Source organism: Astyanax mexicanus, chromosome 4 (assembly GCF_023375975.1).
Source record: "Astyanax mexicanus isolate ESR-SI-001 chromosome 4, AstMex3_surface, whole genome shotgun sequence".
Classification (NCBI taxonomy): Eukaryota; Metazoa; Chordata; class Actinopteri; order Characiformes; family Acestrorhamphidae; genus Astyanax; species Astyanax mexicanus.
This window is the reverse complement of record NC_064411.1, coordinates 26,450,840-26,467,942: the sequence shown is the minus strand read 5'-3', so window position 1 is coordinate 26,467,942 and position 17,103 is coordinate 26,450,840. Positions and strand designations below refer to the sequence as shown.

Here is a 17,103-nt window from a genome sequence, read left to right as displayed (position 1 = left end):
ATACGCGAAAGGGGGTCTCCCTCAGTCAGAGAACAGTGTTTTAATTACACTGTTATTATTAAACACGCTTTATAAACACCTTATACAAACGCTATATACTCTTTATAAACACTGATTTACTACAGATACAGAAAACCGCGTCTCTCTCTCGCCTTTTTTCTCCCTCAGCAGATTCGACACGGTCTCAGAACAGCGGTGTCAGAGCTACGCCCCGCAGCGGCCGCTGCTGGAAACGCAGAGCCGGGCTGAAGAGGCTGTGAAGCTCTAATTCTTAAATTATAAGTTATTTCATTTTACAAAAAAATAGATTAGTACAACAATCAGAAAAATTAAATAGGAGCGAACATAAATTATTTGGGGTGTCTGACACACAAAATTAAGATTTGACCCCCACCCCCAAAAAGAGGTAGAAACAATGGTTTGGGTGGTATTTTATATCTCATATTTATTATATTATATTTACTTTATATTTCATTTTATTATATATATATATATTTTAAATGCCACAATATTTGTATTTCAATTTTTTTTCAAATCCCAATTTCTCGTTCGAACACAATATTTAATATAACAGTACCCATACCTGGGAGAATCTAGTAATACGATTTTAAACACCTATTAATCACAGAATATTGTCGTGATTAATCTGATTATTATTTTTTTTATTAATCACTAATATGTATACAGCTCTGGAAAAAAATAATAGGAGAGTACTTAAAACGATGATGAGTTTCTTTGATTTTACCCAATTGAAAAACTCTGGAATAAAATCAAGAGGAAGATGGACGATCACAAGCCATCAAACCAAACTGAACTGCTTGAATTCTTGCACCAGGAGTGCAGGCATAAAGTTATCCAAAAGCAGTGTGAGTAGTAATTACCATACACTACCTGTCACAATTTGATTTATGACCCCTGATTTATGACTTGATTTATGATCTTTTGATTTATGATTTACTTTATGGCATGCTGACTGACAAGGCTTGGGACATGTCTGACTGACAGGCTGATATGTTTATTACCCACCAGCAACCCCTCACCCTTGTCTTCTGCCGCAGACGTCACCTCACACCCACCAGGATGTAACTTGTTTTACGACCTACACAGGCACCCCTAAACAAACACCAGCCATCACTATGTAAATTATCTCACAGTTGTTTGATAAGAGCCCCCATCAGTGTTAATTGTATGCAAAGCAACGCTGTAGCCGTGCTGTCTACTGTGTATCAGATCTTGTGGTTTGGTGTGTGAGACTTTAAGTTTTGTTTAATTTGAAGACATTTAAAATATATGTTTTATATTATGGGTGTCAATTAAATCATTGTAAATTATCGGACTGTTAAATGTTTTTTAAAGCTATTGTGTGGTCACATTTACCACCTAACCAATCTACGCTGGTCTTTTACTTTTTTGTCTTTTAATTTTGAGATGTCTTTAAGGTCTACATTTTAGGCACACATAGTTTAAATGTATGCTAAATGGAAAGTCAGACTTACTTTGATTCTTTTCATTTGAGAGAACACTCATAGGTCTTTAAGGCATACATTTCAGGATCTTATGTTTTAAATGTAGGCTAAATGTATAGCAGTCTTTTACGTTTAGTCTGTTCATTTTGAGATGTCTTTAAGGCATACATTTCAGAACATTATGTTTTAAATGTAAAGTAAATGTGTGGAATCCTTTTAGTTTTAGTCTATCCACATTAAGATGTTTTTTTTTGTTTTTTTTAAGGTCTACATTTTCAGCTTGTTATGTTTTAAATGTGGTTGATGTTAAATGTTTGGATTGTTATTTGTGTAAAACAACACACTTTTACCTAAACACATTAAAAAAGTAAGATACATGTTTAATGTAATCTCTTAAGTATACATTCTAAACCTGTGAATAAAATAATCAAATTTTCAGTTTAACAATTTTAAGAATCTGTATCTACTAAACCTATTTACATGGTAGTTACGTTTCAAAAGCTACACCAATCACAGGCTAAATGTTTTAAATATGTTAATAACGGTAGGAGTGGTCTACGTGGCCTTGTATATAGATGGCTCACAACTCTGTTGGAGGTGCCCCATTCAGACGCTAGCCTGAAAAAAACCACGATGGACGCAAGCTTTCTTGGTAAGCATGACTTTTACAACAAAGTTTTACATACATTCTGTTGTTTGTCATTTAAAAGTGTTACAAATATATTCTTGCTTAACAGGTATTTTCTTGGTCTAGGAACCTGTGAGCTGGAAACAATCCAAGCCGTTCAAAATATTGAAGGTTTATCTCAACTTTGTGAGGGTATGTGTGTATAAATTATATATGTCTTTTTATTCTTTTTGTTTAGATCTAGACATTCACTAGAAACATTTCTTACATTTCCACAGAGTCTGTGAACACATCGGCGCATGTGGACCCTCTTGGTAAGTATTTCTAATTTTCAATTTTTTCTAATTTTCTAATTTGTGTTGTTTGTTGCTTGATAGTTACTTATATTATTTCTATAGCAGGTCTAAAACGCTTAGTGGATAGTATCACGCCACCCGGATTCGACAATTTGTACAAACAGCCAAAAAATCCTCAACTACAGGATATAACCAACAACAGCGGATACAGGAGAGCCTTTAAGCCAAACTTAACGAGCAGTCCGGAGGTGTTGCTTGGTAAACGTTGCAACAGGGGACCATCTTCAAGCAGAAAACGCATCAGGCTGGAAGACAGCTGCATACTGTTAGATACAGGTACATACATTTCGACATACTCTATATTTCAATTTGTCTTTTGTCTTTAAGATTAGCGACTCATATGTAATGTGCTCTATTCACAGATTTGAACAACGCTGGACAGTCTACGAATGGAGAAAGTGTGTTGCACAATGATGTCCAGGATGTTTTAAACAAGGACGAATGGTCGGAGGATTTGACGGACATCTGGGATCAGAACAGTTTCAGCGAACCAGTCGAAAAAACTGTTGCTGCCGCACCACCGAATGTTGGAATAAACGCTTCGGACAAACACAGAGACACTGACGCAAATGAGTTACGATCAAACCAAGAGCATGAGCATCAAGATCAGGTAGGACCCGATGGTGATTTAAACAGTATTGGCGAGGTTTTAACTGTTCTAAGACAGATTTCTGAAGAAAACAGAAAAATATTGCTAGATAACAAATCAATCACAGAATCAAACAGAAAACTAACAGAAGCTTGTATTAAATCTTCCCAAGACAACGAAAGGTTGTCACAGTTAAATGCAAAGATATCTCAAGAAAATTTGAACAATTTAATTGAGCTACGTAGACAATCTGCCATTAACCGTAGACATGAAAAAGGTATTCAAGAGATACACAAACAACTAAATATATATCTGGATGAATTTAGAAAATTTGATATGTCTGGTAATGTGTCAAAAGATCAATTCAAATCTTTAATACAAATAATGTTTAAAATGCAAAAGGCGTTAGAGATAAAATTATCGCCATTTCTGCCTATTGCGGGGCCATCCTCTCGTGTTTAGTGTTGCCAATAGTTAGAGGCTAGTGTTTTTCCACATTGTTACAGAAGTCATCATTTTCACATATTTTCAATGTATATTTACATCTAAAACAAACAATCAGACAAATATGGCATCTAAAAGATTTTGGGGGTCAGACAACAACCCGTGTGTTAGAGATGAATATGATTCATTGAACCAGTTGTCTATTGATGAACAATTGCAGCGTCTAAGCGAAATGTATGAGGCGAATGTTAACCCTAATGTTCAGCAAAACATTGATACACAACACTTTGGCAACCATTATGTTTTGTCTAATCATTTAACCATTGACGAACAAATGCGGTATCTAAGTAATACGTATGATACACCTATTAACGGTCCAAGTAATAACCGACAAGTAACATTCACACAGGGTAATGCAGATGTTGACTTGTTTAGAAATCGTACCACACAGGCCCCGCCATCAAAGCGTTGTAGGTTTAGTGATAGTTGGCAGACAGATGTATTGGAACAGATGTCGCACAGTGAGCAGTTGTCTTTTCTACAGGACAATGTCAACCTTGTTTTAGAATCTGTAGAGAGGGATACACAAACTATTCATACAGATCAGACAGGTGGTGGTACACATGAAAATAGACATCCGCCACTCGATCCGACAGCATCCAACTTTGGTTTATCTGACAGCGATATTGCGGGCTTAGTGAGAAATGGTGGCGTTGTGGGTGATTACACTATAGTTCCGAGATCGCGGTTTAATAGTATTGTGTTACACAGGTCGTTGAATTTACGTCATGCGCCATCTACAGACATGGGTTCGTACGCTACTTATGTGCACAATGTGTTATCGCAAATAGTGTCATTCTCCAGAGTGTTGGCTGGTGATGGCGGTGTTATTGACATTACCCTTAGAGGCCATAGTTTAACATCTGATGTGAACGCTGTGTTGTCTTCCAGAGATGGTTATAATGTGAACAGGTTTTTGGATGCTATTGAAAGGGTTGTGCAAAGTAACAATAGTATTAAAACAGACAATAGTTTGGTGTTGACTGTCTCGATAGCCATGGTTAAAAATGGAGGTGCGCGAAGTAGGGTGCGTGACCTTGCACACAATCAGGTGATTGACCGGAACAGAATGAATCTTTTTTGTCCAACAAACACCTCAAACAAACTGTGTTTTGCAATCTGTATCGCACATTTTTTAAATCCATCTACGCCACACAATGCATTAGAAACCATAGCAGAACAGATTCAGACAGATGTTGGCTACACGAGTGACCATAAAGTCGGTTTTAATGACATCAGTAGTTTTGAATACAAGTACGGCGTTAAAGTAGTTGTTTTCCACAAAGGCTGTTCTGGCGATCTAGAGAAATATCAAACAAAAGACAAACCACACCCAAAGACTGTGTTTCTGTATCTTCACGACAACCATTATTACATGATCAAAAATTTGAAAGCGTTCATTGGCACACCGTATGTTTGCGTGTTTTGCTATAAGGGTTACACTAGTGCCAGAGATCACAGCTGTAAATACAGCTGTGATGTGTGTCATGATGTCTCCTGCCACAAGAAAAACCGCCGACCCAAATACTGTGACGATTGTTTGCGCTATTGTAAGTCTGAGTACTGTTATGACAAGCATAAGGAACAGAAACAACAGCCGACTACAGGTTTGATGGCCGCCCCGTGTGATCTGACCAAATTCTGTAAAAAATGCGGTCGTCGTTATAATATTTGTTTAGCAAAGCCAAAACCACACAAGTGTTTCTCAGGGCGTTGTTTTCACTGTCAGGAGGAATTGATATCAGACACCACACACGAATGTTACATACAACCAATCAAATTAAAAGAACCAAGTAGTTCATACATATTTTTGATTTTGAGACTCGGTTTGAAAACGGCAAGCATGAAGCAAATTTTGTCTGTGCAATCACATTTGATGGTAGAGAGTTCACGGCTGAGGGTCCTGATTGTGTAGAACAACTCATCAAAGAGTTTAGACGACCCAAATATAAGGGGTACACATGGTTGGCACACAACGCTGCGGGGTTTGACAACTTCCTATTATTGGAATATTTTTCTAAAGTAGGCATAGCAGTCAAAATCACAATGATGGGGTGTAGGTTGATATGCATGTGTGACGATGTATACAAACAGCGCTACATAGACTCCTACTCGTTCATTCCAATGCGATTGGCTAAAACAGCATCAGCTTTAAACCTGACATGTGATGAGAAAGGGCATTTTCCACACAAATTTAATTTAAGACAAAACGAAAATTATGTGGGTCCATACCCCGACAAGAGTTTTTACGGCTATGACACAATGAGTGACAAAGACAAACAACAGTTTGACGAGTGGTACAACACAGTCTCTGGTGGCGTGTTTGACTTCAAAAAGGAACTCTATGTTTATGGTAGAAATGACGTTGTTTTGCTACGTGAGGCATGTATTAAGTACCGTGACGAGTTCATTCAATGCACACAACTAGATCCATTTAATTACACAACACTAGCATCATGTTGTATGGCTGTGTACAAGACACATTTCTTACCAAAGGACACACTAGCACTCACACACAACAATGCATATGTCACCCAACACAAGACATTCTCTAATGTCTCCATTGAATGGCTTGAGTATGTCAGGAGTACAAGAGATGTTGATGTGCACCATGCCCTAACTCACGGAGAAGTGAAGTTTGGTGCATATTATGTGGATGGTTATTATGAAAAGGATGGTGTACGTAAGGCTTTGGAATTTAATGGTTGCATGCACCATGGTCATGAGTGTCGTTACAGACCAAACCAGGCCCATCCTATGTCAAAGGTACTATACGGCGAGTTGCGAAAGCAGTTTGACATCAAGGTTGAGACACTAGTTCAAACGTACGGTCTAGATGTTGAAGTGATGTGGGAATGTCAGTGGTCGACGGCTAAGAGGCTAGATTCAGGTGTTGCAGCATTTATGTCAAATTACACCGTTCCTGAAAGGTTGAAACCAAGAGACGCACTCTTTGGCGGTAGAACCAACGCATATAAATTGCATTACAAAACAAAGGAGGGTGAAAAAATTAGATATCTGGATTTCACCAGTTTGTACCCATTTTGTCAAGCTAGAAAGAAATACCCCGTAGGTCACCCGCAAATAATTTTCCAAGATTTCCGCCCTCTTGAGGAATACTATGGTCTAGTCAAAGCGACAGTACAGCCACCAAGAAAACTCCTCCACCCTGTTTTACCATACCGTTGCAATGGCAAGTTAATGTTTCCACTTTGTCGCACTTGCGCCGAGCAAGAAAATCAGCTGCAAAGCTGTACACATAGTGATAAAGATAGATCCATCACAGGGACATGGGTTAGCATCGAACTGATGAAGGCCATTGAGAAAGGGTATGTGGTGACAAAAATCCACGAGGTTTGGCATTTTCCAGACAGTTCAGAAACATTGTTTTGTGAGTATGTAAAAACCTTTCTGCAGTACAAACAGGAGGCAAGCGGTTACCCCGCAAATGCCGTCACAGAGGAGGAAAGGGCAGAGTACATCAGGGATTATTTTGAAAAGGAGAAAATTAAACTGAATCCAGACAAAATATGTCTCAACCAAGCACGTCGATCTATTAACAAATTGTTGTTGAATAGCTTGTGGGGTCGTTTTTCCATGAGGGAAAATTTGCCTGTGTCAGAGATGTTGACAGATCCCGAACAGTTTTCACAACACATATTTGGTGACGGGTATGATGTTAAACACTTCTCATTTGTTTCTGATACAACAGCGTTGATCCAGTGGTGTTACTCTGCCGGAGACAGTTGCCCGACCCGTGACATTAATGTGTTTTTAGGCGCATTTACAACAGCGCATGCACGCCTAGAACTGTTTGATCTAATGGACCGATTAGGTGACAGACTTTTGTACAGTGATACTGACAGCGTAATTTTTGTTTCTCGTGAAGGTGATTGGGAACCACCTCTAGGGCCTTACTTAGGCGATTTGACAGACGAGATTGGAGACGGTGACTACATTACAGAGTTCTGTTCAGGCGGCCCCAAAACCTATGGTTATCGTACATCAGATGGAAAAACATGTATGAAGGCTAAAGGTATCACACTAAATTCTGACAATTCAAAAGTCATTCGGCTCGACACATTGGTTGATCTTGTTGATCATTACGTTGTACATCGCGACAGTTCCCGTCACATACTCGCTCGCGCAGACGGCATTGTTAGAAATAAAAAGAACCTCACACTGAAAAACAAGTCCGTGGTGAAGCGTTTTAAAGTCGTCTACAACAAACGGGTTCTGTTGTCTGATTTTTCAACAATTCCATATGGCTACTAAAGATGCCCATGAATTTCGTGGTGTGCGAGAGGTTAATGGGTTTGATTTCAGATTACAACACCCTTTTTCTTGTGTAATAAGCGGGCCGTCAAATTCTGGAAAGACCTTTTTTGTTAAACAACTGCTTGAACGTACTGACGAGCTGGTTTCAAACAAAATAGAAAACATTGTATACATTTACGATTGTTGGCAACCTCTTTATGACGAAATGTTAAAAATAAGAAATATTAATTTTGTTCAAGGGATACCGGCAACACTAAATGACGACACTATTCTACCGCTTAACAGAAATAATTTGTTAATTATTGACGACGTTATGAAAGATGCCAGTAATAACTCTGAGGTAGAAAAGGTTTTCACACAGTATGTACATCATCGAAATTTAAGCGCTATCTACCTTATCCAAAATTTGTTTTTTCAAGGAAAATCTAGTAGGACAATTAGTTTAAACACAAATTACCTCATATTATTTAAAAACCCTAGAGACAACAACCAGGTTGGTGTGTTAGGTAGACAGATGTACCCAGGCAACACAAAGTTTTTCATGGAGTGTTTTCAAAACGCTGTAAGTAAACCATTTGGGCACCTTATGATTGATTATAAAGCAAAGACACCTGAAGATTTTCGTCTCAGAACTGATCTGCTTTCAAGCAGTCCTGTTGTTTACGTTCAGAAGAAACGACGATAGGTTACCATGTCTGACAGACTGTATAGAAACCTACCACTTCTTAAACTTTTATTTAAAGCTAAACCGGCGCAGAGACGTGTTATTTTACAAACAGCATCCAACGAGTTAAACTCTGTGTGAAGTGGCCCTTAATGTGCTTAATGGTACCATACCTCTCACACCAACACAATATCGCATGTTAAAGAATAAGAAGTCTGAAATTAAATTTATTGCCGACAAAAAGATCGGTGTTTCCCGAAAAAAGAAGGTCATTAATCAGAAAGGCGGCTTTCTTTTACCATTGTTAAGTATTGCTTTACCGTTTATAACAAGCTTGATAACGCCAAAGTAAACTGAAGAGATGGAGCATGCTGAAAAAATGTTTTTGGTACCGCAACACCAGCTGGACAAGTTAAAGAACGAAACCTCGAGAGGCCCCATCAGACAGCTTGTAGAAAATGATTTGGACGTGTCTATTAGAAATGTTTTGAGCCGGGTCGATCTTGATGCTCACGAGAAAGTAAAACTTTACACAATAGTTTTACAACGATATTTAACTATCGCTAAACAGGGGGATATGGAGACCAACGCTTTAACATTGTCATTACCACCCAGAGATAATGTTAATAAGGAAACAAGTGTTATAGACAAGTCTGATGACAAAAACGATGTGGTTAAAGATATACTCAGGAATGTACCCATACGAAGTAAGAGGAATGTTGAATATGTTTTAGATAAAATGTCTAAATCAAAAGATGTGTCTTCATGGAATGAGTCGGGAGAATTTGTCTTAAATGGGCAAACTGTTGCGGGGTCACACATTCTGGACTTGGTAAAAAGTGTCACAGCACCGCACAAGGTTGGTGATGACCGTAGACCTCGGGGTTGGGCTGAGTTTCTAGAAGCGTTTGCTGTTCTAAATATACCTCTTTCCACCATTCCAAATAAACATGTTAGGCAACAGATTGTATTGTTGAAAAATAACAAATCTATTGATAATGCCTCACCGGTGAAAGATCAAACAGTAAGCACGAATCGTGAGACCCCAGTGTTTATCTCACCAGTTATAGACAGAAGTAAATGGTTAAACTTCTAATGTATTGTTGTTTGTTTTTGTTTATTTTAGCTTTCTTTTTTATGTATTTTTTTTTGTATGTATTGTTTACAAAATGTCAATTATGTAAATATTGTTTCACAGTGATTGAAATGTTGTATTTTGTAAATAAATGACTCTTGAGTTGAAAATCTTATTTTGTTTGTTTTATTTATCAAACATTATACAGGTTACATATTACACAAACATTTGTCCTGTTTGAACATGCTGCACACATTTAAACATTTTGTTTTTACAAACACACGGATAAAATTTTTTCACAAAAGCTGAAACCATATTATCATTTTTTATTAAATTAAAACTATATTTAGAAATCACTTCTTCATAGCTACAATCTTTAGCCATATGATATAGAAAAAAAACACAGTGTTGTCCACACGTAGTCGAGGTGAAATCTTGTACTTGTCTGGTCGAATACTGTTGGGCTACGCATGATGTGTTAAGAAAGTCTCTAATCGGCGTAGGGAATCTGTCATAGTCGGGTTTGTTTCCAAAACTGTCAAAAAAACATCCGACACGGTCTTTACTAATATACACGGCCAGCCAGTGTTCGCCGGGGAGATCAGATGTGTGTGTGTTAATAATTACCATTGTTGGTAAATTCCACACAACATTTGTAGGTAGTTGATCACATGCTAACACACCAAGAAAATGTTTGTTATTGGACACTTTGTCCATAACGGCGGTCAACTCCAAAGTGTTCATTAGTAAAAATCCACCAAAACCTGTCTTCGGTTAGACACTTCAATGATACTGTCAAAAACAGCGTAAACAACCAAATTTATTGTGTGTGGAAGGGGTTGTCTGAAACGAGCCTCCAGTCTTATATTGCCTGATTTGACCAAAGATACATGTTGACCACATTCTTCATCAGGTGTGAGGTTAAATGCGTACAGAGTGTAGCCCTGTAGAAATTCCTCCCTGTCAAAAGGCAATGCTTGGTTCTTCAGATGCCTTCCAGATGCTAAAGCCATCTGATAAAACTCTCGAACAGCGGAACCAGTGTGAAAATTGGGTTGATGTGGTTTAGCCGGGTATTGTTGACCATCCACATAGACAGCAAGAAATTCCAAGTCATAATGTTTAAAAGCAAATGGATTTCTGGTGTACGAGCCAGTAAAAGCATCATTATCTACCATCGTTATAATCATAGACTTTGGCAGCGTACCCAAGAACAAATTTTCTTGGTTAGAAACACGTGTTCCTCCAGGTATAGAGAAATTTTTTATACATACTCTGTCAATTGGGTATTTTGCTGTTGTTGACAACAACGCCTGTGCATGACCCAGTCTTACAGGTGGTGATACTGTCACCTTTTTCACAAATAAAGATGCTGTGAGTATGTTAATTTTGTATGCTACCGCATCATTACGCATTAGACAGAAATCGTCTTTACTACGAGTCATACGAACTTTTATATCAACACCGTTAAGCATCAATTTCTGCTGAAAAAATATATCGCTATGAATGGGGGCCAATAATTCAACTACATTGCTAGCGTTTGTGTACGTAGCCCTCTTTCTCAATCCACTATTGTTCCTTGCAGGGTTTGTCTCATCCATATGTCCAGCCGTATCCTGGTAAAAGAGCCCCGCAGAAAAAACAGTTTCCAAGGTATCTCGGCCATAGTTGGCCAAGCACTCTATGATACTACGGTATGGATAGGTACTTGAACTCTGTGATATAAGTCTGTCACCGAGAGACACATCGACCTGTGAAAATATGGTGGCCCCCGGATAGTTTATCAAACCCACAGCAGCACCGTCATCAATGTCGCTTCCGTCTGGTTTTGTGATTTTAAGACGTAGATACAACAAAGTGTTATTCAGATCCGTATAATCTTCACCATGTCCGGCTATGAAAAACTCCAAAGGGCCTGTGTCAGATATCGCCGAAACCGGTGGAATTTCCACATAAGTGTTTTTTTCAATAGCAGTTTGTGTCAATGGTACAGTGAACAAGTCTAGCTCCGACTTAATACACTCCTCAGACATGCGATGCAGCAGTGCCATGATCAGAAAATAGTGTTAGCTGCTTTTTTACAGGACGGCCTCCTCGTCTGTTTCCCCTTTCTCTTCTTTTTTGAAACTATTTGTTTTTTGGGGACACGCTTGGTTTTCTTAGCAGATGGACCACGCCTCCTACCAGGGGGTCGTTTCACAGATTTTCGAGCCATCACTAACATGCCTGAACCATCTTGGTTGTTCCCCATGGCATGGGACAGACCATTGCTCACAATATCACTGACAATATGTTTAGCAGCAGTTTTTAGATGCGGTTTGGCTATACTAAACCCCTTCTTAAAAAACGGTATAGCCATTCTGAATAAATTTCTAAAAACCCCACCAAATCCAGCCCCATACATAGCAGGGCTCCCGGCATACCCTGGCATGCCCCCACCGGCTTGATTTTGGTAGTAAGATACATAGCGCTCAGGATCCATGGCGTGTATGTTAAAAGATTCCATTTAAAATACTATTGCTTGTTTTACAGGCCTAAAGTGTAGTTTCACAACCACTTTACCGTAGGAAAAATCAATATACTGGTTCTGATCTGTTTTAACCTCAATAGCTATATCATTAATGTGTGTCTTAGTTGTTGACACGTAGTGTGGCTTGTTGTATCTAATAGTGACAATGTCGTGATGGTTCCCTGTTATATGTACACATCTTAACAGGGGTACAAAACAGTCTCCAACTGATTGGTAATCAATGATGTCTGTGTAAACAAACAATGAGTAGAAACCCCCATAGATGTCTGCAGGGTGTGGTGCATACTGTCTCTGCACAACATCCAGATCATTTCCTTTAACGCCACATTCTAGAATCACCCCTGGTTTAAAACCTAAGATGATAGCAAGTTTCCCATAAAATGTCACACCCACAGCGGCTTGTGTCTTAATAAAAACCCTGTGTCTTATTTGGTCATAACCAAGAGCTGTTGATAGTTCGACTAAGTGTGTATTAATCTCACCAATCAGGGTCGGTATGTTGTTATAATACCCTGTAGGCAGCGTTATTTGGTTGTTTTTTCCAGATTTTTTATCAAACACGACAAACGTAGCATCTGCATCACCAAAGGTGTTCCATGTTCGTGGGTATTGAATCTCTATAATACCCACTTCCCAGTCACCTTTTAAATCTAACGGCTTGCTTAGTTTGGTCCTATAGTTAGAAATTTGATTATTAGGGTACACAGATGTTGACGAATTACACGGCAACGTGACACAAAAACCACTCTCACCCATATTGTTGTTTTGTGCGAATGAACAGTTTCATAAAGCGCACAGATTTTAAGGCGTTTGTATGTCCACAACATCATTTTCAGGAATCCAACTGTTGAATTTTGAAGGCCAACCTAACCATTTTACTAAAACTAATATTTTTTTACCCTGTTTCTTTTTATCTAAAATCTTTTCAACTTTAAATGTTTTATCTTTAGGCAAGTGTATTTTTTGCAGCTCTTCTTCATAAAAGCACCCTTGTATAATATCACCATCATAATCTTTTAACCTATAAACTGGTGGTTGTCTATGTATACACTCTGATATGGTAAAAAATTCATGTGTGTAATTTTCCTCATATCCCTTTGTAAACGGACCCCTGACTTTAGAAATCCGCACAACATCACCAAGCCTATACCTAAAGACAGGTTTCTGTTCTAGTTTGTTTTTCACACCATACAGTGTTTTAAAAACCGTAGATTCATTTTCTTTGGTTACATCAGCAGGTTTCATTTTGATACTACGGTGGTAACTATTGTTGTACCCACTCATCAAATCTTGTAAAACATTGACGTACCTTTTTGAATTCGTTGCTGTTAGATAGCGCCACATCCGGCTTTTTAGAGTTCTATTAAATCGCTCTATGACGCTTGCTTTTAGCTCGCTACCCGTGGCAAAATGTGTAATTCTATGTTGCGAAATAATATTTTGAAAATGTTTGTTGAAAAACTCTTTACCCCTGTCAGTCTGCAACTTTTTAGGAATTCTACCTTCCGTTAGAATGGATGCAAAAGCATTAGCAACCTCCAAACCTGATTTATTTTTTAACAATCGGACCCATGCATATTTACTTAACACATCTATACAGGTCAACATAAATTTGTACCCATCATTCTCCTTAGAATACGCGCTCATATCAACAAGATCAGCTTGGAATTGTGAGTCAATACCGTACACTATTACTCGGTTTCTTTTGTAATTGTGACGTATGGGTTTGTGAAGTGTGTATGCATCCTCGCCTGCTAACCAGTCTGAAACCTCTTGATCAGATAAACGCATACCAGTATCCTCGAAAACACATCGTTTCAAACGATTTTTACCACCTAATGAGCCAGCGCTAGAAGGCGTGTAATAAGCCGTTTTCAGAAGATCCGACATGTTGATAGACGGTGTTTGCTGAAAAGAATGACCCTGGAAATGTTTGACACGCTATTTTATTCACAACTCACTGTGCATCAATGTAATCCAGAAATTGTACACATACATCAACATTTCTTTCAAGCAAATATTCAACAAGTGTTTCAACCACTTTACAAACATTAATCGGTTTCTTTGTTAAAAGTTGCATCACACAAATATCTAGTATGTATGTACACAAACATAGTACATGACCGACTCGCACTGTCTTAGGCATAAGGGACAGAATCTTACCGATTGTCACATGGAATGGCTCGTTATTTTCTATACATATTTGTATCAAATTGTACCAGTCATCTGATACTGATTTCACAATACCCATCTGTTTCTTAAAATTTTGCAAACGTTTAGCATTAACAACATGTGCACTACTGAAATGTGTTAAATCAACATCGCTGTCCTCAATACATTTATACAACAAATTTGTCATTTCAAACTTTACGCGATATTTCAACACACTGTCTGACAGACGTTGTACCCCGCAAACATTACCCATTCTGTCTTAATCAGTGATTGGACCAGATTTCCAACAGTCAACAGCATCAGAAACAAACTGATCGGTTATGTGATCACGTAGACTTTCCCTCATTTCCTGCAGTTTTTCCACAATATACGGCTCATTCTGTAGTTCACAGACAAGAGTTTCAGCACATCCTTGAATTTTTAGAAAAGGTAGCTGTATCCCAAAACACTTCAAAAGTCCTGCTATGGCATGTTTCAACTCAGGCGTGAACAATAAACGTGTTATATCATTGTAGTACTTTTCGAAAAAGAAGATGTCCGGCTCAAACAAACACGAATGCCGAAGCTGACTGGGGTGATCCACTTCACATCCAAGACAAGTTTCCTTGAGTTTGTTGTGTATAATGTGCTGTAGAATCACTACGACAGCAGACTTTATAAGCTTTAAACCCGTGGCGCATACTTGACCATCCACGTCGTCCGGTTTTGTAGGTACAGTTTTGACTTCAGGAGCTTCAACCAATGTTTCGTCATCTTCAATGCCGGCTGGCAATGTCTGGTATGTAGACTCCACTGGTAGCTCTGGCGAATAATAGTTTGGTAGGTATGTCAAATTCTTACCCCCAAAATCCTCACAAAGCCGATCCAACCAGCTGTTGTCCGATATTGTTGTAAACGGCATCGACCGCTCGTCGTCGTAGACCATTGGATCGTCTGTGTTAACATCACGACCAGTGATGGTCGTAGTGCTGCCCGCAGACCTCGTGTCACACATCGGCGTCTCTTCGTGGTTGTAGACCGCGATGCCACCGTCAGTTTTGGCAGTGTCTGCTGGAGAAAACTTCTTATACATTTCACCTTGAGTGTTAAGGGCTGTCTTGTCGTCAAATACCCGAAGTGTAGAATGATTTCCTTTTAACAGGTTTTCAGAAGAAGGCGGTTGTTCTGCATGCACCTCCCCACAAACGTCATAGGCCTGAGAATTGTAGAGGTTAATTTTAACACTCTTATACAGTTTTTGAGAGTCGCTAGTAAACGCTTGGTTGTAGATTCTCTTTCTTGGCGCGAAACACATAGAGTTATCAGAGCTATGTGCTCTAAAGGCTGGAGTGAATGTAGAAGACATGATTTATTTTCTGTAGTTAAAACACACTTAACTTGGTAAAGAAAATGTTTAAATACTATATATACTGATGTCACCGCCCCCAAACAAGAGCCCCACCCACTGTCACACCAACGCGCTGTAACAAGCCATGTGTTCTTAGGAGGGGGGGGTGAATGTGTCGGGGGTCGTCTGGTGAGGGGGTTGCTGGTGGGTAATAAACATATCAGCCTGTCAGTCAGACATGTCCCAAGCCTTGTCAGTCAGCATGCCATAAAGTAAATCATAAATCAAAAGATCATAAATCAAGTCATAAATCAGGGGTCATAAATCAAATTGTGACAGGTAGTGTATGGTAATTACTACTAGTGTGTAAGACTGCTGGAGGAGAACATGCTAAGATGCATGAAAACCAGGGTTATTCCACCAAATATTGATTTCGGATCTTTTAAAACTTTATGAATATGAACTTGTTTTCTTTGCATTATTTGAGGTCTTTTAAGCTCTGCATAGTTTTCGTTATTTCGGCAGTTTCTAATTTTCTGCAAATTAATGCTCTACGTGACAATATTTTGATTTGGAATTTGGGAGAAATGTCCGACGTTTATAGAACAGAACAACAATGTTCGTTTTACTCAAACACACACCTATGAATTGCAAAACCAGATTAACAGATTCAGAAACTGAAGTGATCTCTTAATATTTGCCAGAACTGTGTATACAGTTAAATATATATATATCTGTCTTTAACCGATAGAGGGGGGTGCACCGTTCCCGGAGGTACTGCAATACCGGGTCGATGCGTGGAGTGGACGGAGCAAGCCCCTATTCCATCTCCCTGTTCCAAAAATCAATTTAATATATGGTCCCCGGGTAGGGGACGTATCAGATATTAAACTGATAAGAACAGATTTTTTTTTCTTTCGAAAAAAGTTTTATTGTCACCTTTACATTTTTTTTTTAAAAACCAAGTGAACATTTTTACAATTTACATACATTTAAAACAATACATTCATGAAATTAAAACAAGCCTTTTTTTCATTTCCTTTTTTTAAAAATCCTTTTCACATAGTTCATTAAAACCACATTTTCCCCTCCCCATGTATTTTTTATTAAACTCCATTAAAATTCATAATAAAACAAAACAAATGAAATCGAGTAAAATAAAATACATGATAAAACATCTCTTCTCACAACACTGACAACTTTTTTTGTGTGTTTTTGACATTGTCCTTTTTTTTTTTTTTTTTTTTTTTTTTTTTTTTTTTTTTTTGCGTGTGTGTGTGTGTGTGTGTACGTGTTTTGGGAATAAAAGGGTCCATGTCCGTGTGGTTAAAAGGTTCATGCTGAAAAGGTATAAAAGGAATTGTAATAGTCCGTAAAAACGAGTAAAATTGTCCTTTGTGCAGAACCGGGGTGAGCCCCTATCAAGCAGGCACCACCCCGCTCCTCAGAAGAACGCCGCTGTCGTTTCTGGGCTCAGAGGAGATCCCCCCCTGTGCCCGCTGCTCCTTTTACTG

At 38.5% G+C, this 17,103-nt stretch overlaps 1 protein-coding gene and 1 pseudogene across 5 annotated transcripts; one reads left to right on the top strand and one right to left on the bottom strand.

The window, feature by feature from the left end:
- The first annotated feature begins 1,420 nt into the window (after positions 1-1,420).
- LOC125801697 (uncharacterized) lies at positions 1,421-9,730 on the top strand. Of its 5 annotated transcripts, none has more exons than XM_049478605.1 (5): positions 1,421-2,118; positions 2,221-2,286; positions 2,373-2,408; positions 2,496-2,726; positions 2,813-9,730. In XM_049478605.1, the coding sequence occupies exons 1-5, from the start codon at positions 1,947-1,949 to the stop codon at positions 3,499-3,501; spliced, it is 1,194 nt and encodes a 397-aa protein (XP_049334562.1). In that variant the 5' UTR covers positions 1,421-1,946; the 3' UTR covers positions 3,502-9,730. The 5 variants fall into 5 exon arrangements, with proteins under 5 accessions (XP_049334562.1, XP_049334561.1, XP_049334558.1 ...); XM_049478604.1 differs by having other exon boundaries at positions 1,422-2,118; positions 2,493-2,726; XM_049478601.1 differs by having other exon boundaries at positions 2,072-2,118; positions 2,204-2,286; positions 2,493-2,726.
- A 6,611-nt stretch (positions 9,731-16,341) lies between these two features.
- On the bottom strand, positions 16,342-16,520 carry LOC125802080 (U2 spliceosomal RNA; annotated as a pseudogene).
- Positions 16,521-17,103: the final 583 nt, after the last annotated feature.